This window comes from Chelon labrosus, assembly GCF_963514085.1.
Source record: "Chelon labrosus genome assembly, chromosome: 5".
Lineage (NCBI taxonomy): Eukaryota > Metazoa > Chordata > Actinopteri > Mugiliformes > Mugilidae > Chelon > Chelon labrosus.
In genome coordinates this window covers 8139298-8164615 of record NC_140341.1, presented here as the reverse complement: position 1 = coordinate 8164615, position 25318 = coordinate 8139298, and the positions used below count along the sequence as shown (strand labels likewise).

The following is a 25318-nucleotide window of genomic DNA, read 5'->3' as shown; positions in this document are numbered from 1 at the left end:
TAGCAATGACACTCCTTGATGGCAGCAGCCATCCCCAGCAGGATGCAGCCTGACACAGACACACACACAAAAATGCTTTAGGAGCAACTAAAGATGAAGAACAGGATGAGGTGTTGACCTGGCCTCCAAATTCACCAGATCCCAAAGTATCAGTGGGATGATCCACAGAGGCCCCTCCCCTCAACCCACAGGACCCAAAGGCCCCCCACTAATAACATTCTGACACCCCCATTAGGTGGTCATAATGTTACGCCTGATCAATGTATACTCACTCTTGTTTTTTTAGTACGGTTGAGGAATCCAGAACGCATATTTCCCATAATGCAACAATTCCTATAATTTCATCACAGATCATCTGCTTGGTGAACACCAACGTCATTTGAACTCCACATCTTTAGTTTCCAACACAGACATTTAATCCCATCATCATCCACAGAGGCCCCTCCCCCCAACCCATAGGACCCAAAGGCCCCCCCAGTAACAACATTGTGTTCCCAGACACCACAGGACACCCTCAGAAGGCCCATGTCCATTCTCTTGATGAGTCACAACTGCTTTGGAGGCACAAGGGAGACCTACACAATATTAGGAAGGTGGTCATAATGTTATGCCTGATCGGTGTACGTTACACTGAAGTTTTATTGAGTCATTTATAAGCTATCTTAGAGGTGCAGCTGTACAGCTTGGATGGCTTTTGATGCAAACTTTGTTGTGTTTCCCAGACATTGTGTACCTCTGGCTTTGGTCTGAAATTTTCTTCAGGTCAGGACTCAGAAATCAGAAATCCAGCTTCACCTGAAGGACAAGGGACACTCTTTTGAGGACATGCAGAGGACAGATGGTTTGAAAGAGGAATTACTGAAGCCTTCTAGAAAAGCGCTCTCTGAACAGGGGAGATGGATGGAAAAATCATTCACAGCTCTCCCTGAGAACGCTTCACCCCCATGAACACCTTGATTCTGGAGACTTTTCGGCCGTTAATGGGTTATAGAACAAAAACACCAAGTTGGTGAGTATTTGGTTAACAGACCCTTAGACATGTGATTTTCAGGTGAACATCACCCACAAATGTTCTCAAATGGAACTGAAGAATGCAATGGGATGAGAGGTGACACATATCCAAGACAATACAAATAACTCCAGTTGCCTTTGTTTTAGTTATTTTTTTCAGATATATGAGGACCTGGATGACTGCGAGCCACATGCACTTATGAGATGAATATATTTTTGCATTTATATTCAGGTGAGCACCAAAATCTCTGGAGTCCCAGATGAAGGAGGTAGATACCGCTGTGGAGCAGACAGACTGATGGAGGCACGGATCGAGACGCCCGGCACCGGCGGAATGAGGAGGAGGTCTGCACGACACAAAAGCAATGAATTTAAAGAAGAGGGATTTGCGTGTACTGATTGGCTCTGGGCAAGAGTAGTGAAGGAGTATGAAAATGAGGATGAAGTGATTTGGTCAGCATGGAGGTGACGGTGAGGACGGAGAAGCAGGAATAGATCAAGACAATGTGGTGGAACTGACTTAGTGTGTGCTTCATGACGTTGGCAGTTTTGGTTTTAAATTAAAAAAGGTTCTGCAGGGATCGCCATTAGAAATATTTACATCTGTGTTACAGAACATTGTCAAACCTCTACAAAAAAATGCACACGTTTGTAACATACATGATTTTCTTAATAATAGAACAGCAGAAAGTGGCTTTACACCTCAACAATGAGATGAATAATTGATCTTGTCCTGTCGCTGGTCTAATTATTAACGGACAGTTGGGTCTGAACGACTTTTTTTTAAAGTCGACTTATGTGGTGAAAGTCGAGTCGACGTCGACTAGTTGATGACGTCACATCGCCATCGTCAATAGCGTGTAATAGTCGGCTACCTAACAGCGCGTTGTAAGATAGAATAATGTAGCTAAAAAGCCGGTTTAGGCTATAACAGCTAAAGGTCAAATAACTGTACACAATGAAATTCACCATCAAATGTGCAGCCTCCTTCTGTTAACTGACTGCCATTGAGAGGATTACCGTTCCTCGTTAGCGGATACATTTTCAGATTGGTTGTATTTCAGGACTGACTTACTGAGTTAGAATGAGCTTTATCTTTACTTAAGTATTTCCACACACTTGATTAACCGAGGCTAGTTTGCTGCCACTGGACTCCTCACGTGCCATCTCGGAGGTTGTTATTGTCACGTGATCGGCGACTAGTCGACTTCCTGCTTAAGCCTCATGGCACAGCAGTAAAGTCGACTAGTCGGTACAACCCCTAACTGACAGCAAACGGTTTTTGTGCCTGTTTTGACTCGGTCCTGTCTGCATCTCACAAGTGAAACATCAAGCAGAAACTCAGCAGATCTGACAGCTATGGCTTTATTATTTATTTATTTATTTATTTATTTGATAGGGACACTGCACATCTGTGAACATCTATTCAGACATCAACAGATGCAAATATGCCAGATTATAGCAACAATGCTAATTTGCATCCACAGTCCCTAGGCAGGTAACACAAAAACACGATAAGACATAGGACAGGAGAATAGATCACAGTAAGAGCACATCACAAGACAGTAGCCTACATTACTAAGAAGATAAAAGTCAATGGTAACAAGACTGGTTTGCTTTCAGCCACTGCTTGAGGTTAGTTTTGAAGGTTTGTAATGTGGGACACTCCCTTATGGAGAATGGAAGACTGTTCCAGATCTTACTGACCTTCACAGAAGGTCAGTGAGAAATGGCTGAAATCTGACGCTGGACCTAAGGTTGACCCTCCTCTGTGTTTCAAGGTTGAGACACGTATTGAGAATTACAAGTAATTAGGATCCAAAAAGCAATGTGTGGATTTCGGTCCTCAAGGCGAGGTCTAAGCTGAGGTGTGACTTTGAGGATGAAGTTTCTTGTGTTCTGTATTTTTTTTTTTTGCAGTCTACGGGGTCACGCGGGTCTGCTTAGATAAAGCGCTATTGTTGAGATGCGTGCAGCATTGAGCCTTAGCAGCCTGATTAATGCCTGTGTGCGCAGGCAGAAATACGCTCTCAATCCCAATTTCACTTTAGAGGATTTTTTCAACGGGGTGGAGCACTTTTGCATGCCTGGGAGCACTGCTTCATTGCTTCTTTGTGGGTTTTCTCGGAGGGGAGGGAAGCGTTTTAACCTGTGCAAAATGAGCATAAGAAATAGAGGGTAGTTAGTACAAAGTCAAGGTCTGCTCCGATTCAAGCGCCCTAAACACGGGCAATTCTCCTTTTATGGATAATTGCATTTGGATTGTTCAGGACTTTATCTCGGTGACGTCAATCTGCCATCATCCTCCTCTAAATCCATCCTCTAAATCACCCCTGCTTCTTTGTGTTGTCCTTGCATTCATTTACTATGAAAGCCCACGCATGACCCCTTCATTTTTCCGATGCATCATTAAAAAGGAAGAGGTACGCTGAACTTCTGCTGCTCTTATGTGCACATCTTTCTCAGTATTATCTTGCTATTCATTTTGCCAATGTTTGGACACATTAATCAAACGACAGAAGTCAATGAGATGCATATCTGCTTGGGAGGGTTAAGGATTTTCTTTGGCTCGTTTCACCTGACATCGCGATCAATCAAGAACGACAAGAACAACGTCCCTTTTTATGATACTGCCGACAGAAACCGGTAAATTATAGTTGAGGAAATCCATTTGAGCGATGCCACGACAATGTCAGGGACTTAAATTGTTCACTGCAGATTCCAGACTGGACCGGACTTCTTCCATTTGGCTATTACCGAGGTCACTGTGCTCCCGCTCAGAGCTTTAAAATGGTTTTACACCCTTGACCTCATATCTGCCTCACCACGATTTTTCTGGGTTCCACAGAGAGTTTCTTAGACTTTGTGGTTTAATTTCTGTCCTGACCTGCTGCGTGAACTGTCTGACCTTATGTAACCGGACATGTGCTTTTCTAAACTGTGTCCAGTTTGCAAAAGGGCGACTCCAATCAAGACATGTCTCGTGGGTAAATAAGCAAACAAGATGCACCTGACTGTAATTTGGCGTCTCACAAAAAAAAGGGTCTGGAAACTTTTTGAGGGATGTCAGTTTTTTTTTATTTTCCCATCCATCCATCCATCCATCCATCAATTATCTATGATGGCTTATCCTGTAGGGCAGTTGCTCCAAGCTTTTTTCCCTCTAGGGAAAGGTAATCCCACCCAGCTTGCGCTCATCTGCACTGCACACAAAATCGCTGAGAGCGCATTTGATCTGAAACTGTAATTATATATTCTCACGCCACAGATGACACATTCTGGCTCTGTAGCTGAATTAAACAAAAGTTAAGGTGACTCTTCAAGAGTTATTTGCACTTGTACGTTTCTCCAACATGGACAAGGACTTGTGGAGCTTCTTGAATATGTTTCGCCACTCCTCGTAGCTTCTTTAGTTCTAAGGGACTGGTGGGGAGTTTAAGAGGTTTAGACAGAAACATCTGTGGGTCCAGTTGCCTTTCTTTGACATTTTTTGATGAGCGAGAACCTTCAGAGAGATACTGCACACCGTTGCATTAATGGATCTTTGGGTCCATCATGAAAAGAAATGCACAAGAACAAAAGTACCAGCCTTTGCTGAGTATCTCACAAGGGAAAACACTTTTGGTGACAGCATACCGTCCTCAGGACAAATGATACTTTCAGAAACAATGCGTGTTTGCTGTTTAATCTCTTGCATTGTTCTTTGGAGGCTGTAAAAAAGTGCATCCTGCAGAGGTCACGGATGAGGCTTTGGATTGTTTGTCTTTTTAATAACATAATTTCTCCCTCAAGACATTTCTTTAAATGTCCCTTGGAGGAAAAAAAAATGTCAAAATCTTGAAGCCGAACCAAGAAAATATTCTACGGTTATATTTTTAGATCGTGCCACAGTACTCAAGAACTCCTCATACATTAAATGTATAATGATGACATGCAGGGAAAGAGACAGTTGCAGGCACTGCTGCATTTGAATGCCGTGAAAGTGTTTGTGCCTCAGTTTAAACCATGTCACTGTGAATGACGGCACTGCCTTTCCCTTCACACCCGACATTTTCTGCACTAAACACTTGCCGAGACCTGTGGCTATTCATCAACTTGTCAGCAGCAGCAGACATCCATCATCCACCTTTACTGTGTGTCTGTCTCTCTCACTCGCTTTCCCACGCGAACCGTGAGGTTACTGAGAAGGTCCCCTCAGGCTTGACACATTGCTGTTCTCCGGGGAGATTGCATGGCTGTGTGTGAAGAATGGGGCCACTAACCATCTCCGTGCTGCTGCTTTCATTTCCTCAAACCACGGCTGTTGTTGTTTTTCTTCCATATTTAAGCAGGAAATGTATGAAAATTGAAGAAAATGCTGACGCCAGCGAATGGCCTATTTCAGGTTGGAGCGGAGCACTAAAGCTTGGCAGGCTCTCGGGACACATTATTCATTTTTCATGCCTTAGTTTTAACATAAAAGGGAATCTCGACATCAAATGCTTGCTTATTCCGTCCCGGGCCTTATGTGGGAAAGTAGCAAGTGGAGCAAGTCGAGATCAGATTTAAAAAGAGAACCATAAACATAATGAGTGAAATCAGTGAATATTCTGCAATGGTACAATATTTACTAATGTTTGACAGCTTCAGTGGACTGTTAACAGTATGTTGTAATAGTGCATTATCCACAGCATGCTATCATATTCATAATCTTTCTGCGTGCAATGTTTAGTTTTACTTCCCCAGTTTGATTGTGTAAAGTAGAGCGTGCTATGCAGGGTGCCATAATAACCATGTAACTGCCCCTGTATTATATGGAACCTTCTATTATTTCTATTCATTCATTCATTCATCTTCTATGCCCGTTTAGTCCTGTTAAGGGTCATGGGGGTCTGCTGGAGCCTATCCCAGCTGTCATCGGGCGAGAGGCAGGGGTACACCCTGGACAGGTCGCCAGTCCATCGCAGGGCCACACACAGAGAGACAGACAACCATTCACACTCACACCTACGGACAATTTAGAATCACCAATGAACCTAATGAGCATGTCTTTGGATGGTGGGAGGAAGCTGGAGTACCTGGAGAGAACCCACGCAGACACAGGGAGAACATGCAAACTCTACACAGAAAGGCCAGCCGGCCCATGGATTCGAACCGGTAACCTTCTTGCTGTGAGGCATCAGTGCTAACCACTTCTCCACTGTGCCGCCCCTATTATTTTTAATTATAATTTATTTATTTTTACAAACGTCAAGCCTTTAAGTTTTGTTGCCTTTAAACAGGACAGAAATAAAGAATGGCTTAACAATAAGCATTAAATATAAAAAGTAAAAACTGATTAGATAAGTTTTGAAAAAAGTAATTAAAAAGTTAACTGAGTGAGTAACAGAATACATACAAAGTAAAAAAGCAGTTGCATATAATATAATTAAATTATAAAAAAAAAAATACCAAAAAATACCAAAAATTCAAATATCAGGAGATGTTATTATAAAACAGAAAATACGTTTTTATTTTATTTTATTTTATTTTATTATGCCGGCGATGTTAAGCTTTACCCACAATGCACAGCGGCACAGCCACGTCAACGTCAACACCATCACCATCACGTCACGTCTGCTGCCTGCGGTTTGCTAGCATCCTTCTGCTCTCTGCACAGTTTCAGAGCTGCATACCACAGATGTCCGCGTAATGCTACCCTCGCTTACCTGGTATTAAACAGCCAAGGGACTATCTCAGTTTATCAGACATGTGAGTTTTGTTCAGGTTTCCTCGTGGCTTTGCTCTGGGATGTGGGCATGCAAAGTTAGCTCCTTAGCCAGATTACGCTAACGCCAAGCTGCTGGTCAAGCTAATGCAGTTAGCCTCTTACTGTGGCTATCTGGCTAACTTAGCCCGTAGCTAGAATGTGTTTTCCTCCAGAATAAACTGATATTTTATATCAAGGGAAATGGTTTAGGCAACAGTAACATTAGCAGAGATGTAGCTTGTGTCCACGAACGTAAACAAGGTTATTCCGGAATCACGACTATTAAGTTAGCATTAGCTAGCTAACACAAACGCCCCAGTTCTTTCAGTCCGTTTTAGCAATTCCTTACTTTAGTTTATATTTAATTAAACCAAATAGTGATAGCGTGGTATTGAAGCTGTGTAATTTTCACGTTTTTGCCACGAGTGTAATGAAAGCACGTCACGTCACAGAGAAAGCCTCGACTCACTTCCTCTCAACGCCCCTTCGTTGATCCTCGGAGCTGTCCATGGTTCCCAAACAACCCCCCACACAACGACGAGCAGGTTTTGTTCTCCATTTAGATCAGAACAGCTACTTGGAGGCTTTAATTTGATTTGAGGGCCATAATTGTAAGGAACCTAAGTTCAGTAATGCACAAATAACCATTAGATTATTTGATGAATGATTCATCAGAATACTGATGTATTTGGTCTTCAGCAAGACATTTTACCTGTCATTTACGCTTTTAGCTTCTGTTACCTGATAGTGACTGAATTCACTCACAAAAAGCTGCTAAATAATAATGAAATACACTAATGTTTTAAGGTTTTCTGGAGGATCTCCCTCACCTTCATGGGATGAATATCATGCCATATTATGAAAATGAAAAATAAAGATTTCTGCATTTGAAATTCTATTTAGTAGTGTTTTCCAAACATATTCTATGCTAACCAGTTTTCAGATCAACATTTACACAGTTTAAATCCCAGAAAACAGAGATTTGCAAGTGTGTTGGAGAATCATTGTAAACAGAGTGCTGCAGTCGTGAAGAAGGTAAAGTCAAATACCGAATAATGCTTGCAAAGGTTACGAAATGCAAGTAGTTTCAACCTTGCAAGCTTTTTTTTATTGCATGTCAGGCTTTCAAATATTTCATTTTCAAAATATGATCTTTAGTCTTCTTGTACGATTGCTGTGTTTTACAATAGTGCCTTAATAGTTGATTGTATTAAATGATCTCAGCATATCTTCACACTAAACACCATGTCACTCCAGGCTGTTTCTAAGTGCACATACAAAATGTAATGCAGTAGATTATTTCTTTTTACTTCTGTTTGGGTATGAAGATGATTCTTGGATGGACTGTAGCTGACTCACACTGACAACAAAGTGACGTTATTTCACAGCCTGGTCACAGCATGGCACCAAGGATATTCACGGGAGGAATCACACAGAGGCAATAAATGTTTTTACACGTATCTTAAGCAGTAGCACTAGGGAGAGTCACTCCAGGAGACTTGTGGACTCTTTAAAAGAAATAAAAATTTAATTATAGACGTACATTTCAGTGTTTAATGTCAGGGGTCAGGACCCATCCATAAAGTGTCTGATATTGTAGGAAACATTGAAGGTCTGTCATTGAATCAGTCAGCACACCTGATTTTTGCACATTTAGTGATAAGATGCTTAGATTAACAATTTTATTATTTAATGTTGTTTAATCAGAGAATAAAACACGGTTTGTGGATATTATAATAATTCACAGCAGAAGAAATTCCATCTAGTTGCCTTTTTTAACACAAGACTGTTATAAAACTTAACATTTTTTGAAACATGATATGTGAGTTTTGGAAAGCAAAGGTTGTATTTTACTTGATCTTATAGGATAGCTTCTTGGGGCCCCAGTCCTGTAAACAAGGAGTCAATCTTTATACTTTATTAAGGGATGAAACACAGCGTCATTTTCAAGCAATTGATTCTTCTTATATTTTGTAAAATGTCAGAAAATGTGTTATAACCGTCAGCCACATTTCCCTACAGCTCAAGCTAACACCTTCAGATTGACCTCTTGCTCCGTCTAACAGTACAACATCCAAAGTTATAAGATAAAAAATATGGAAAAATGTTTTATTGTGACTCTCTGAGAAATGAACTGTCTCAACAAACCTAATTCCCTGTCTTTTTTTATATTGCTTTGCAGGCCTTCAGTGAGACACTGAGAGCTGTAAGATGTCGACGGTGCTGTTTGCCTCTGTGGTTCGGGTCGGGGACGGCCTGCCTCTGTCTGCGTCCACTGACTACGAGCAGGACAAAGAGCTCCAGGAAACTAAGAGACACCTGAAAGGTCTCTCCAAGAAGCTCGGCCAGTTCCCGGACCGCTGCACACTTAAGACCGGACCATACAATGTCAAGTGGGTCTATTTTATCATGTCATTTTCAAGGGCACACAGACATGAACTATCTAGCTACCCTTTTTATTCACCTGACACATCTTCAGTTCCAGATTTAAAACAAAAATGAACGTCATGCATCTTCATCTCCATTCATAATTACCCACGGGTGCTTAAACAGTCTGCTGCTGACAGTTTAAATGCTTTCTTCTTGACCCCTCCAACACAAAAAAAAGCTTTTTTTTAATGTGAGTGATTGGACAGCTGTGGCTGCCGATGGTTTCTAAAAGCCAAGCTGGTGCTCAGGGAAAGACTTTGAAACTCTCTCAAGCAGTGTTTGTTAAGAGCCCATTAGTCTTATTAAGACAGAGGACGCGACCTTAAAAGAAAACCCAACACAAGTCATCAATGTGCCGGCTATAGGTTTTCAACACCCAGCGCCTCCTTTGATAGAGCTTCTTTTATCAGTAACAGCCTGAAGAATGTGAACAGTGAAGGGCGGAATGAAACGGGCCGTGTTTAAAGTTCCAGTTTAATCTATTCTGTGATATTCTTGGCTCTATAGTGGCGGTTGTCATGCCTGCTAAAGGTGTCGTGAAAACAGCAAGAAATTTATTGTGTGAGATTTACTCACATGTCCTGGAGCTTTAGTAGCGGACTTCGTTTTTGTTTTATCGCCCCAAGATACTGTTAGAGATTAAGATCATACTGCTGTTTATCATTTTTGAAACGTTCCACTGACCTTACACTGCACCTTACTCAATATTTTGTCATATTCATGGCTGCAACTCATATTCATGCGTCATCGGTTACAACAGCTGTACTGAAGGACTTTATCCAACTTTATCTTTATATTTTTATTCGACATTATGATTTATTTTCTGATAGACTGTCAGTATGGGGACCGTCAGTTTGGGGAAGCCTGTCCAGAGCTTTTCAAGATAACAGGGAACAGATGGCTGCAAGTATGACAGCGATAGTGACACACCACATTAAGCTCAATATTGATTTTTGACAGGCTCTTCATAAGCTCTCGCGACACCAACTTTGATTTCTTATTTCTGCCTGATCCCAATCAGGCTACAGTTGATTTGTTTCATGCTTCGGCTGTAATGAAAGATGAATCTGTCGTAATCGGACTCGTCCTGACTTCTGGCTAAGTGAAAAATGGGCAAAGAAGGGTGGGTGACTTCTAGGCATGCAGCTAGCTCACCTGTGATGGTACCCACTTGTCATTCAGATCAGCTAAGATGCCCCCGTACAGTTGTCATGAATGGAGAAATTAAGTATTGAGACTAAAACCAGGCTGAACATGGTTATTACGGCTGTACAAGTGGACCTTTTAACACGGAGGTCTACGGGGATTACAAGCAACTCCAGTTTTTGGCACTTCGTTTGGCTTCATTTTTTCAGCCCACCCCAGATGTTGCCGTTTAGTTTTATGACCTTGCATAACTAGAAGTGTTTGAGACTTTTCTGATCGTGCCTTGTACGCTCCGTTGAGGCCGTGCCTTTGAATACGTGGCTCATCGATGCTGACATTCATTCTGTTAGATGTTTGGTTTCTTTTGCCTGTTAGGTGTGAGAAGAAATGTAATAATACATTTTATATGTGGGTGCCTTTCAGAGCACTCAAAGTCACCTTACAAAAAAAAGAAGAAAAAAACTGCAACGCATGAATAAAATAGAATAGAATATCCTTTATTGTCATTGCAGGACAAGGGTTGTACAGTGCAACGAGATTTTTCTTCAGCTCTGCAAGGTGTGCAGCATAAACAAACATTAGTAAAAGGAAAAAAATATGAAATCTAAGTTGAAATGGAATGGAATTGAACAGTTGGTAATATACATGTGATTATATATATATGGTCCCAGTGATATCAGCTCTTAAAAGGCACTATAATAATCGTAACACACTCTTGTGAAACTAGAGGTCACAATATTAACCATCATTCAGTCGTAGTAGAGAAAGGGAGCTGCCTAACTCCCACTGATATTTGTGTACGAGTTAATTGCTCAAATGTTCTGAGGCAGCGACACGGTGTCACGCTGGTATCGGAGATTCACCGTTTTCTTTCTGGTCTAATATCCCCCATGGTAATCATCGCTTGAGCCTGCGCCGTTTGTTGACATTTATGTGCCACTTCCATTTAGATGTTGTTGTGATAACTGCCTCTCTCCGCGCGCAATTGTGCTCCGAGCCATTCGGATAATGTGAAAGTCTTTGTATCTGGAGGATTTCATTTGCACTCTGTGTATCAATTAACACTGTAAGGCCGGTGGATGGTGTCTCCGCAGAGGTGCGCTCGGATGTGAGCGTAGTTACAGTGTTTAATTAACTGTGACGGTGTGGGTTTTAAAGCAGAGGTGTGCTGAAATGGTGTTGGTTTTTTAGAGAATCAGAAATGTCAACGTGTCACGGTGCATGGCTTTGAGTCCTAATTAGAGTTTCTCAAGGTTTCTGCCATGAGGAAAAGGTTACGCGGTGCATTAAAAGCAGTAAATGTTTGTGTTTCAGTTTCACAAGCTCGCTGGGTGTTGGATACCTGATGATATGCACTGCAAGCTATCCCAACGTGCTGGCCTTCTGCTTCCTGGACGAGCTGCAGAAGGAGTTTATCGTCACCTACGACCCCAAACGAATCAGCAGCGCCGTGCGGCCGTACTCCTTCATTGAATTTGGTGAGCTCCGTGAAGTTTTACAGTGTGCAGCACCCGACTATCACCTTAACGTGGAATGTTTATTAGCATATACACCGATCAGCCACAACATTAAAACCACTGACAGGGGAAGTTAATAACATTATGGCCATTCTGACAATTCAGTGTTCTGCTGGGAAACTTTTGGACCTGGCATTCATTCATGTGGATGTTACTTAGACATGTAGCACCCACCTAGACCAGACCAGGCACCCCCACCCCATAGCAATGACACTCCTTGATGTTCAGCAGACATCCCCAGCAGGATGCAGCCACAAAAACGCTTTAGGAACAACTCAAAAAAACATGAAGAACATCAAAAGGTGTTGACCTGGCCTCCAAATTCACTAGATCCCAAACTGATCAAGTATCAGTGGGATGATCCACAGAGGCCCCTCCCCTCAAAGGCCCCCCACTAACAACATATTGTTACCAGACACCACAGGACACCTTGAGAAGGGCCATGTCCGTTCTCTGATGAGTCACAACTGTTTTAGAGGAACAAGGGAGACCTACACAATATTAGGAAGGTGGTCATAATGTTATGACAGATCGGTGTACGTCATTTATCTAAATTGTTATTTATTAGCATATAATTTTTGAGTTAATGCGGTGTTTGAAAGGTTAAACTCTTGTTTTAACCGTGCTAGCGTCCCGCTCTCTCATACAAAGAATCTATTCATCTCACTAGTTTTACTCCCTCTGTTTTCTCCCCCCTCGTTTCCCGTGCCGACCGTCAGACACCTTCATCCAGAAGACCAAGCAGCGCTACAACAACCCTCGCTCCCTGTCCACCCGGCTCAACCTGGCTGACATGCAGACAGAGATCAAGCTGCGACCTCCCTACCAGCTCTCCCCCGAGGACCTGCAGGCTATCAACGGATTCTCCGTGCACACGTCCTCAAAGTACAAGGGCATAGGTAGGTCGGCAGCTGCTGCTCCACACGTATATGCAAGTATGACGGAGTGCTAACATTACTTTTAACTATTAACACTATTAGTGCTGGTCTTAGGAACACAAATTCATAGAAGTGTCACTGGTGATTTTCCTCATAATTCTGCATCCTTTACTGAAGGCATGAAGATAAATACTGGATGCACCGTTGCAAAATGGACTGTCAAAGTAAATTCCCATCTGTGCATTATAGCTGTACATCAGCCCTCAACGCTATGTCATTTTTAACATTAAACTGATGAAAAACAAACATTTAATCCAAATAATACAATCATTTCATTCTGGAGGATAATAAATGGAAAAGAAAGACAATGCGCTTCAAAGATGCTGTCTGGTGATCAAATATGCGTTGTCGCTTTCTGTTCTGTGGTTCATTCCCGCTGTTCTCTAAGAGACAACCCTTTTGTACTCACTGTCACACCTCAGTTGGCCCAAGTTTAAGCGATGCAACCTCAGGTCACCGAGAGCTGTTGTCTGCGCTCCCCGTGCCGTCCTTCAGAGCAGTTCTCCACGCTTTGCTCGCTCTCTGTGGACCTTGCCAGTCTCTGCTTTCCGAGAACATAAATCATTTTGTCCTGCGGGATGAAGTATGCTAATCTGATAATAGTGACACATCACTTCTTTTACTGTGCCAGAATGTTTTGGAAGTCGGGAGATTTAAAAACAGTGTATGCTCGGCTTATCTTTGCTATTAAAGGATTTATGCCTTTATCCAGCCAAACGTTTCTTTTATATATAATTACATTTCATGAAAACTACTTGCTTTGTCATCCTGTTTACTTTGGAGTTTGTTTTTTTTTTGTTTTTTTTTTTTGCAGTGTCTATAATACTGTGTCCTTGCACTCTTCCAGCTCCCACGCAGATGCTGGAGCCAGTGACACTCTCAGGCATCGTATCCTGTGTGCTCAGCGTCCTCTGTGGAGGGCTGAACCTGCTGCGAGGAGTTCACGCTATAGAGAGCATACTGCAGGTGAGGACGTAATGGAGGCGGTATTCAAACAAATTCCCTTAAATGGAGATGCTGCCTCTGTTTTCACAGTTCCATCTGTCAGCATTACTGGTAATCATAAACTTTCATAAATATAAAAAGCAGTAGCATTTATTCCTGGGAATTGGGCGCCATCTGCAAAGAGAAGCCAGACGAGCCAAGAAACAGAAGCAGTCAGTCCAACTTATTTGTAGTAGAAGATGAGGTCAGACTTTTGGTTTATTACCCTACGTCCTGGCTCAACTATTTGCACGGGCCCAGTTTTACCTGGGGACCTCTGGTGATTTGTAATAATAGCGGCGGTCGTCTGTGATTTTAATCCCGTGCGAATCGGCCATATGCATAATTTGTAAAGTAAAAATTACACCGCAAATCACCTACCCTGTTTCTCGTAACACGGAGGTCCTGTGATAAAACTAATCCAGTGAGAATTGGCATCGTTTTTACTTTTTCAAAACTTTAGTTTGGTTCGTGCCTTTTTTTCCTGCCTCTTGTCACTTAAGAGTTATGAAGGATGTGCTGTAAATCAATGTTTGGATAGATGTCGGGGTGCGAAGTCGAGATGTCGCTGACCTATTCGCCCTTTTGGACGCGTGAAATCATTAAGTCAAGCGTTAATGTGTTTCGTCGGTAGAGGTGGGGCTGATTTAAATACTGCCAAATACTGCAGAAAATATAGTTTTTATTATCAATTAGAATCTGGAAACTAACTTAAGCTGTCAAAAAGTGTAAAATGTCCTCTGAAATGCAGTGGAGTGAAGCAGAAAAGTAGCAGAGACATAACTATGGATAGTAAATTTGAGTAAAACACAGAGTTTGTTTATGCCGTGCTAATGCGCCACATGAAACACAGACGTTTCTGAATCACATGACGTCCCCAGGTAAAATTAATCCCTGTGCGAATTGAGCTTAAGGCATCCTTTATCACTGTAGCTGTGTGTGACAGTATGTTCTCATTTTTTGCTTGGCCTACAAATAAAGTAAAGATAAACAGGAAAACTGTCTAAAAACTCACATTTCCAGTCCCATTAAACTTTCAATACAAGAAAAATCACTTTCAATTAAACTAAAGGTGAAAACTGTCAAAAAAGACTCAGTAAATCCCTATTTGCATGGAACTAGTATCACATGACGACCTCTAGTAATTAGTAATAATGTGTTCGTCTGTGTTGACGTCTGTGATTTGTAAAGTAAAACTTTACACAGCAAATTAGCAAAAACGATCTCCAAGCACAAAGGTCCTGAGATCTCCTCGATTTGGGGAGCGTTGTACTTTTTCCAAGGAGTTTACTTTCTGTCTTCTTTTCTGCCGCTTCCCGCTCGACAATTATGGAGGCTGTGTTCGCAAGTGGAAATGAAAGCGGGTGTAAAACCAGGAGGATGTCGCTCCTCGGCATAGAGACCCGTTCACAGGAAAACCAAAAACTAGTGAAATCTCTAGGGATGATGAGGTGGATGACATCTATCGTATTTTGATGGATTGGATTATATTTATTGATGCATTACTGTGTTTTATCACATCGGTGAAGGTGTGATGGAGCTGATTTACAAACTGCCACGTAGCTCCTCACTTCTCCCCTGCGATCAGCGCAGTCTTATCACATATTTATTATTATTACGACAAATCTGCGAAGTAGCTAAAGCTGTCAAAAAGTGTAGTGGAGTAAAAGGTAACATGTTTAGCTTTGGCAAGTAGTGAACTGGAAGGAGAAACTAGCAGAGCCGAGACATCTCATTCAGGGACGGTGTCAGTAGATGCAAGCAGAACATGGAGTTTGCTTATCCCGTTTGGATACACACAGCCCAGATGTAGAGGGGTAATTTCTAAATCACGTGATGTCCCCAGATAATACTAATCCCACGTGAATAGGGCTGTTGTTGCTAATTGCGGTTTTCCTTTTAGAAAACTTCGGAGAACTTCGGTGCAGGAGCGTCACCGTTCCTACTGTTCTACCCTTGAAACTTTAAATGAGAAATCATAATCTGTAAACTAGATTAATTGAGTGTTCCTGCCACATTGGTTTTATGATAACTCGTCTAGACCGCAGACTGTGTGGTGTGGGCTCGGGTAACTAGAGCTAAAGAGAAAAAAAAAAATAAGCCTCTGTGCCTTTTCTTCCTTTCTGCAGAACGATGATGAAGACTTTAATTACGTGATTGCCTTCTTCCTCGGCACAGCAGCCTGTCTGTATCAGGTAAGTGATAGTCCGCGGTAAGGGCCACCCATCACTGGCTGACTGGCTGACTAACAGCCCTGCACTTTACAGCTCAGCAGCTTGTCAGCTAGACTAACATTAGCAAAAAAAAAGCTCAGTGCTTTTCAGTCCAGTACCTTTCTCTAAAACATTTTCATCAGCTCCTTTTGTGCGGCTCCGGATGCTAAATGCATCACCGCGAACTGGTAGACCGATGAATGGGGGGAACATTTATCAAATGGACCCTCTCATGAAAACATGCTGTTGGTCTTTTAATATGTGCAGCATTCACATTCTTCTTTGCAATCTTTCCCTTTCAGTGCTACCTGTTTGCCTACTTCTCCGTCTGGAGGAACAGTAAGTCCTTCCTGGCGTTTGCACTCATCTGTCTGTCCAACATGTATCTGTACGAACTGAGGAACATGTGGCAGATCCTCTTCCACGTGGCCGTGGGCGCCTTCATGACCCTGCAAATCAAACTGAGGCAACCCCAGGGGAAAGCGCCAGACTACAACGTCTGACGAAGACCTTAAGCTGCGAAAAAAGGACAAACCGACGTTTAGTCAGATGTCTCGCGCGCACGCCCTGTCTGGAAATATTGGGAGACGCGTCTGGGGGACAAAGCGGACACGGGAAAAACAAGCCGATCCGAGATGATGGAAAAACAAGTTCTCGGCATCTCGGCATCAGTGGACAAATCTGTGCAGCAGCCTGAATCATTTAGGAATCACTCACTGCTCTCAATCCGTTACCAGTTTTTGCTTCTTAATTTAGGTCAGACTCCTGTTTTGCAAATCCATGCTCTTCCTGCATTCACAAAGTTAATCATTGGAGCTGACTTGTTACGTATAACCCGCAACGCCACTCACAGCCAAATACGCAGGTTACACAGACGTCCTAGTTTTTACTGGGGATGGATGGTACACGAAAAATACCTGTCAAACTTTTTCCTTTCCTCTTTTATGACCATATCCGGTCAAGGAGCAACTAACAGAGACAAAAAACGGGAGCGAAATTATCTTTAAACTGAGCACGCTCGTGATTAAAGTTGATAGGACCGTGGCGTGTTAGAGCAAGTCACCAGAGCATGAGGTTACGTAGAAAACTGGATGCAGGTGTTCAAAAACAAAAAGTATTGGCCAGTCTTGATGAAAACTTCTCATATTGGATATTTATTTCTATCTTCAGGACCGGACATTGACTTCACCCACTAATGGATTTTTTTGCACATGTACCTCTGTGTACCTGAGCTGTTGTTGTTGGACTCCTTTTTATTTTATTTTTCTTAATTTAGCTCTTGTTTTAAATCTATGCAATGCTGCCTTGTGTTTGTCATACTCTGCAATGATCATATCTCACTTTGCAAGTGTCGCCGGACGTTAATTTTGCTATTTATTTACCAAACGATTGTTAACTCTGACACGCGGTCGGCAGAGATTTATACAGATTTTTATGGATTATTATTATTTCTTCCGCGATTGCTCCGGTGTTTATGCGCACTTGCGTCTGCTTGTCACGAACGTCCCCTCCCGTTAGCATTCATACCCCCCTGTGTCCTCGCCCTACGCAGCCTCGAGCCGGTGTCAAGTGATAAACGTGAATAAACCGGCTGCAGTTTGAGGATGCGAGGCTGTGCCCCGTGATCATCCGAGCAGCCTCTGGCCTGCTTTTCCTCCGTGCAGACGTCTGCAGTGACGGCAAACACTCTTACGCTTGGGTTGTTGATATTAACACAGTGTTTGCATTTAACATAATTAGTATCAGGAGGTGGTGATATTTACCGTCATCAGACAATGGGACATTTGTTCAAGGGGGATTACGGCTGGATTCCTGTGCCGTCCCAACAAATAATAGCAAACAAATGAGCAGAGAATGAAGTCATGCCCTCAGCTCAACATATGTGCCAAGATTGTAAGTGTCACGTCTCAGTGCAGTGTACCCAAGCAGCTATGCTCCGTGTCCATCTGGCGTGTGCACTACAGATCTGTCAGGGGACCCAGCTGGCTGGAAGAAATGACTCTGGTGTGATTTCACCATCGCGCTCTAAGAAAAGTTCTCCACTTCCCAACAACGGCGCCACACCTCTATGACCTAATAGCTCCCTTCACAGTGCGGCTCGGGCCTGATTGTGGCTGCGTCACGCTCCGCCGGCTCGGGATTGTTTGTCGAAATTCTCCCATTTCCACCGCAGTAGATTTGTTTTGCGTGGGTGTGTGTCGCATGAAACGGGGAGAAAAAATAAAAAAATCCAAGGCTTTTTTTAAATTATTATTATGGTTTATCCAAGTATGGAAAACGAATGCGATTATTTACAGGGTTTTTATGAACTGCTGGTTGGAACGAACTGCTGAACGTCACTTTTAATTTGTTGTATTTTACGCTAGACGGTCACGGAATGCAAAATTATCATGAATATGTAAGAAAATAAGATGTGATTTGAGTAAATTTGTCCATTTTCTGATGCACACGGAGACACGTGGACTTATCGCAGCGTGATCTGGTCCCAATTCAGTCTACTTGAAATACATCTACTCCTGTACTAGGACGCGTTGTCTCCTGAGCGCAGTGTGGAAACGCTGAACATTAAAGAAACCGAGACATCACCAGAACAATGGCTTTCATATCTTTTTATCAAAGCGCTACCGGGGGCCTCATTTGATGGTATCTGCTGCACGTTGATGCAATTGTGGGGAAAAAAAAAAAAAAAGGCTTATGCTGTAATCTAAAGGAGAAAATATTCACCTAATCTTGGAGCTGTTGGAGCAGTGTATGCTGAAGGTTTAGCTGCTAAATGAAGTGAGATTGATGACTTTTTAACACTCCCTGCTTCCCTCCTAAGTCACTATTTCCCCCTCAGAGCATCAAGAAGCACCACGGATTCAAAGGCAACTGAAACACTTCTCAAGCAGCACTTCCATCTCTTTTATTTCTCAAGTAACGGCACAAGAGGTATGATGATTATAGGTGATGTTATTTGCCTGTGCCTGATTATAGGGAGCAGCATTTTCTCCAGATTTAGTTTCCTGTAGCGGGGCGGGGAGGATTTCTTTTTCCTCTTTTTTTATGCATGCATGCGAATATTTTGACAAATTGTCGCCGCCGACTTGAGTTTGAACGCTTCGGTGAATGTCAGCGGTGATAATGTTTTTGTTGCAGAGCTCACGGGCTGGCTCTCCGAAAAGGTTAAGATCATTAAGTCTGAGGATTTTGTTTGCTGCAACATGTGTTGGAGTTTCCCTGAGACAAGGCAAGCTAAACACTATCATGCTTACTGCTGCTGTACGGATTCTCAATTTGGGTTTGAATTAAAATTTAAATCCACTTTAATGCCAAGAAAACCAAGACCCTAATTTGCTCCTATTCGTTGTAATGGCTGGTGATTTGACTTGTATGATATGATATATAAATAAGATATTAATGTTAGAATGGTTGAAGCAACAGGCAGGGCATTAATCAGCACATTATTATTTTGCTTCCATATATATATATATATATATATATATATATATATATATATAAACCCAGCAATCCTGATGAGACGGAGACAAAGGACCCCGTGCTTGAAGCAAGCGATGTAGTGCTCCTGCCATCTGTTGGTGAACGACGTGAACATGTCAAAAACATTCTCATATCAGAGGTTTATTAGAAAGTGTTAAAAGAGTAGTGGTTAGAGGTGCAGCTTGGGACTGAGGGGTTCCAGGGTTCGCCTCTCACTATGTCCATGGCTGAGGTGCCCTGAGCAAGCGTCTAACCCCCAAATTGCTCCCTAGGCGCAGTCCTTAGAGGCTGGCTTCAAACAGCAGGAACTGCAATGTCCCCAGGGACAATTAAAGGTTAAACTATTATTATTATTATTATTATTTATCACTGAAAGCACCTTAATTCTAGTAGATAAATTACCAAAAGTATATGGACAGTTGAGTTTTACAGCCTCTTATTTGAACTTACTGTGGAGGGTTGCTGGGGGGGGGGGGGGGGGGGGGGGGGGGCAGAGCCTATCCCAGCTGTCATTGGGCAAGAGGCGGGGTATACCCTGGACAGGTCGCCAGTCTATAGCAGAAATTTAGAATCACGAATTATCCCAATGAGCATGTCTTTGAACGGTGGGAGGAAGGCTACAGACACAGGGAGAACATGCAAACTCCACACAGAAAGGCAAACGGATTCGAACCCAGAACCTTCTTACTATGAGGAATCAGTGCTAACCACCACACCACTGTCACTCAAATAGATATTTCTATACGAACCTTGTCGAGGTGCAGCAGTGTCTTTTCTCACCTCATAGTCATAGTCACACTCAAGACACTGAATTTCTGAGATCCCTTACTCACCATGTGCAGAGTTTTTAGGGCTATGTGTTTTCTATACTTCCTCTTGCCAGGACCTTCAGGGACTTATGGGGATGACACACTCTGGTCTGGGTGGGTGATCAATACCAGCAGACTGCCAACCGGATCTGAACATTAGTCATTAGGTAAACGGTACAGTTATACATATCTGGTCTGAAAAAAATTGCAGAAATTTAAACTAAAATTCGGGCGGCACAGTGGCGAGGTGGTTAGCACTGATGCCTCACAGCGAGAAGGTCCCGGGTTCGAATCCATGGTCCGACTGGGCCTTTCTGTGTGGAGTTTGCATGTTCTCCCTGCGTCTGCGTGGGTTCTCTCCGGGTACTCCAGCATCCTCCCACCATCCAAAGACATGCTCATTAGGTTCATTGGTGATTCTAAATTTGGCCGTAGGTGTGAATGGTTGTCTGTCTCTCTGTGATAGACTGGAGACCTATCCAGGGTGTAGCCTGCCTCTCGCCCGATGACAGCTGGGATAGGCTCCAGCAGACCCCGCAACCCTTAACAGGACAGTGGTTACAGAAGATAGATGGATGAATGAATAAACTAAAATTCTTGCACGAGCGAAATAATCCTCATACTTTTGGCCATTTTTGTAAAGCTAGTTTAAGTCGGCACCTCTGGCACTATAAAAGTATGCTGAAACAATAGGTTGTTTTTTCTGTAGGTCGCCAGTCTATCACAGGGCTAATTCACACTCACATGCACACCTACGGCCAATTTAGAATCACCAATTACCCTAATGAGCATGTGTCACATGAACTGAACAAACTGAAGTTTTGAACCCAGAACCATCAGTGCTAATTAATGACAATCGCGTTTCCAAAGAAATCAAATCAATCAAAATCGTGTGCAACCTGTGAAACATCTCAGCAGTTTATTTTACTGTAAAAAAAAAAAAAAAAAGAAAATAAGGAGAGAGAGAGAGAGAGCATAGTGTTAAGCATGACAACGAAAACAACCCTCGTTTTTGTCTCTGAAGCTGTTCTCGTCACAGACTCTGCCTCGCCCCACTATGCCGGTCATCACGAGGAGCTGCAGAAATGAAAAGCAGGTGAGCTGACTCCCGCTGCTCTTAAAGGCCCAGTGTGTAGGACGCAGTGGCGTCTGGCCTTCGGGTTGTAGTTTGAACGGTGGCTGCTCAAACTACAACCTGCAGTGGCTGCCAAAACAAATGTGGTTCGTCTTAATCTAAGGTAACAAAAAAAAAAAAAAAATGCATCACAAACATCATTACCTGTATTAAACAGGTTCCCCTAAATCAGCCTACACCCTGGACCTTTGAAAGAACGTATCCACTCAGGCACTTCATAGCTACACCACCCTCCTCCTCCTCCTCCTCCTCCTCCTCCTCCTCCTCATCATCATCCTCATCTCTGGTCTGCGTCTTCTCTCTAACCTCTCGTGTTCTCTAATGGCACATTCATGCACAATAAACAGTAGAAAAAGGAACTCGCATGGTTGTGGAATGGCACGGCATTCAATCAGTCAAATGGGACAACATTGTTTTTTAGTAGTAGTAGTAGTAGTAGTGGTGTGTGTAGATTATGGTTGCAGCAGTACAGTACATTAAAAGAGACAAAAAATAAACATCAGAATGTAGGCTGTTTCCTTTTTTCCACCGTGCAAAAAACAAACCTTTTGGACATGTGCCGTGCTTCTCTTTGTATTTTTCAAACAGGAAAGTAGAAGCAAAACCACCTGCGTTTAAAGGATGATGCCGACAGTTGATATTAATAGATATTGTTTTTTTACTGTCAACAAATCCTATGAAAAGAGCAAAAGTTAAGTTATTAAAATGCAAAATCTAGTCCCTGTTTAAACAGCCATACAGTTGCCATTTAAGGATAACTTTAAAAAGATGTTTAAGCTTTAAAAATGAAAAAAGAAATACGTCGGGCTGCAGCAGGCCTCCTATTGGCCAGACCGCTTTGCTGCTGGCGAATCAGAGCCCGGGCTGTTGCTCTATGGGTTTTTAATTATCTCGTAATGTTCCATTTTTAATGCATAATTTTAATTCAAATTTAATTAATTTCTGACAACTGATTAAAAATCATCAGTTTATTAATAGACAGTATTTAAATGGAACCTGAGCCTTTAATTATTCCAGTGACACAGTTAAATCTCCGTACGCCGCAGCTCCTCTTCTGAGCTAGTCACACGTTCGCTTGTTCATTAAATACACCGATCAGGCACAACATTATGACCACCTTGGGCCCCCCAAAACAGTTGTGACTCATCAGAGAATGGACATGGGCCTTCTGAGGGTGTCCTGTGGTGTCTGGGAACAGGATGTTGTTAGTGGGGGGCCTTTGAGGGGAGGGGCATCTGTGGATCACCCCCAGATACTTGATCAGTTTGGGATCTAGTGAATTTGGAGGCCAGGTCAACACCTTGTGCTGTTCTTCATGTTTTTTTTAGTTGTTCCTGAACTGTTTTTGTACGTGCATCATGCTGGGGATGGCTGCTGCCATCAAGGAGTGTCATTGCTATGGGGTGGGGGTGCCTGGTCTGGTCTAGGTGGGTGCTACATGTCTAAGTAACATCCACATGAATGAATGCCAGGTCCAAAAGTTTCCCAGCAGAACATTGAATTGTCACAAGATGGTCACTTCTCCTGTCAGTGGTCATAATGTTGTGGCTGATCGGGGTACCTACATTCCGCTTTGAGTTGTCTTAAACGATGGGCTAAAATAAGTGGCGGTCTAAAAGTATTGCTCGCCTTTTCTTAAGATTTGCTGACAGTAAAAATACCAACTAATTCTGACTTTATCTCCAAACAACAAAGCTGAAACTGAAGCACCTGGACCCGATCCGATTTGTTATTTGGATCCACACCTCAGTGATCTGGATGAGTCTTCACAGACCTCATCCTCGGCCTTATCCCCCCATGCTTCACATTCTCTATATCAGGTAAAAACCCTCTCTTATTTTTACTCTTGTACTCTGTGACTCAGCCAAGACACAAAAATAAAAACAAACAAAAAAAAAACAGCTGTAGTGTTTGGTAACAACATCACTAAAAATCACCAGTCTGATGACGACGTAATACTGAAGGAAAACCGCTCTGACGACGAGAAAAAGAAAAGGGCAGATAAGAGGGAACACATTTCCACTTGTGCTCATCTGTCCCCCCGTCCACAGGATTGAGCATCATCACCACCGCTGTCAGCGTCAAGAGTCCGCGTTAAAGGCCTCATCGGAGATCATTGGACATTCATTGGGTCGTACCATCTGATTGAGCAAGCGAGAGGGGGGGGGGGGGGTCGAGGAAGTGGGGTCATGGAGCAGTGCACGAAGAGGTGGACGGCTTAAAAGCACTGGAGTGCAAAATAAAATGGCTTTTGAGCACCGAGACTGATGCGTTTCTAGTCCTCCAGCTCGACGTTGGACGTGCGCCCTCGCCCGCTCCGACGCTTCCTTCTCGCCGTGAAAGCACACCAGCAAAGGGGAAGTCACCGCCGACGACTTCCTGCACGTTTAAAAGGCTCATTTTGCCAAAATAAAAAATAGAGGAGTGTCAATCCGCTGTATGCTAAATGGTTCAATCAGCTGTGGCGCTTTGCTAAGATCAGGCAACACCAGTGAGGGCTTCTTTAAATCCCAACATGAGAATCATACAGTATGTACATCTGAATACACGCCGGCGTTTATAGATAGCTCTATATATATATTAATGTACAAAATATAGAATCTTAAAATATCTCATAGGGTCGGTGTTCTGAAGTCAGAATACAAAACTTTTGAAGATTAGAAAAAGCTCTTTTTTTTCGCTGACATCCTCTTTGTGTTTTGTTGTGTGTGTGTCTGTGCATGTGTGTGTGTTGAGACTAGTGTTTAGGTTGTGATGTCCGACGGGAAGCTTCCTGTAAACGCTGGGCTGTGTTTTCTCTCCGTCCTTACAAAAAGAAAAAAAAAAAAAAAACCCAACCTCCTCTCCTCCTCTCTCTTAACACACACACACTCTTCAGCAACAAGCCTCGACTTCCTGCTTCTCCATCGATCCGTTCATTACTGATGTGATTAGATATCGATACAAGGACGGGTAGTGCTGCAGTGCTGGCTTTAGTGTCCACACTTGAGAGATTTGTACCTGTATCACGACAAACATGGACGAAATGTACATGAAATCACATACGTACACATAAAACCTTGTGTGTTTTACGTGTACGTACTGTATATACGTCAGCAGGAGAAAGGCAGAGAGAAAGAGGAGGCGACGTAGCTTAACGTCCTCCTGCAGGTTTGTCCGAAAACCCTTGAGAAAATCCTGCAGATTGAAGCGAATCAGATTTCTTATACAGCATTTATTATTTTTTTTTTTTGTTGTTTTTTTTTGCCTTCGGGACCTACAGCTGGCCAAATCTGTCTGTCTTTGCGCTCTGATTGGACATCTTTGGTCTCGACGGCAGATTCAAGCTAGCGAGGCGTCTTCGACTCGTAGGCTCCAGCGCGGGGCTTGAGCTCCCCGGATGAGCTTTCCTCATCCGTCGTGGCCTCAGGTTCGAGAAGGGGGTTTCGGTGCTGCGAGGCGAGACCCTTCGGTCCGTCTCAGTCCGCCGGAAGCTTTGAAGTCGGAGGTCTTTGAGCCCGCTTTGTTATGTCGTAAGGCGCGTGGCCCTCCGTGTGTCGTGCGTCACTTAGTGTCTGGGTTAACTGCTGGGGGGTCCACTGGTGAGGAAGTAGGTCATCATCTCTCCTTTGCCCTTGACCGTGACCACGCCTCTGTATTCCAGTGTGTAGTTGTAGGAGCTCAGTACCTGGTAGAGATCTGTGGTCACCTGAGGGTTAGACAGAGGATGGGATAGTGAACAGATTTCACAATTAACATGAGCCAATGTAACCGATGAAAGCAATGGTTCCACTGTATATAACCTTCGTGACTGACTCAGGCCACTTTTAACTTACTTATACTGATCAGGCATAACATTATGACCACCTTCCTAATATTGTGGTCAAAACAGTTGTGACTCATCAGAGAATGGACATGGGCCTTCTGAGGGTGTCCTGTGGTGTCTGG

General features: G+C 43.0%; 2 protein-coding genes across 2 annotated transcripts in view; one reads left to right on the top strand and one right to left on the bottom strand.

The window, feature by feature from the left end:
* The first annotated feature begins 6614 nt into the window (after positions 1-6614).
* Positions 6615-19229, top strand: sec22a (SEC22 homolog A, vesicle trafficking protein). The gene is made up of 7 exons (XM_084545227.1): positions 6615-6741; positions 8922-9132; positions 11630-11793; positions 12552-12731; positions 13618-13736; positions 15884-15949; positions 16270-19229. Exons 2-7 carry the CDS (start codon positions 8951-8953, stop codon positions 16468-16470), a joined length of 912 nt encoding a protein of 303 aa, XP_084401353.1. The 5' UTR covers positions 6615-6741; positions 8922-8950; the 3' UTR covers positions 16471-19229.
* Positions 19230-19968: 739 nt separating this feature from the next.
* Positions 19969-25318, bottom strand: part of LOC311488485 (adenylate cyclase type 5-like) — a 49976-nt gene continuing 44626 nt past the window's right edge. The window contains exon 20 of the mRNA XM_084545220.1: positions 19969-25079. Coding sequence (XP_084401346.1) covers positions 24951-25079 — 129 coding nt within the window. The 3' untranslated portion in view covers positions 19969-24950. The remainder of the gene's footprint in view (positions 25080-25318) is intronic.

Coding starts and splice junctions, on each gene's coding strand:
- sec22a (XM_084545227.1), top strand. CDS start 8,951: ATGTCGACGGTGCTGTTTGCCTCTGTGGTTCGGGTCGGGGACGGCCTG. Junction 9,133..11,629: donor ACCGGACCATACAATGTCAA/GTGGGTCTATTT, acceptor TTTGTGTTTCAG/TTTCACAAGCTCGCTGGGTG. Junction 15,950..16,269: donor CAGCAGCCTGTCTGTATCAG/GTAAGTGATAGT, acceptor TTTCCCTTTCAG/TGCTACCTGTTTGCCTACTT.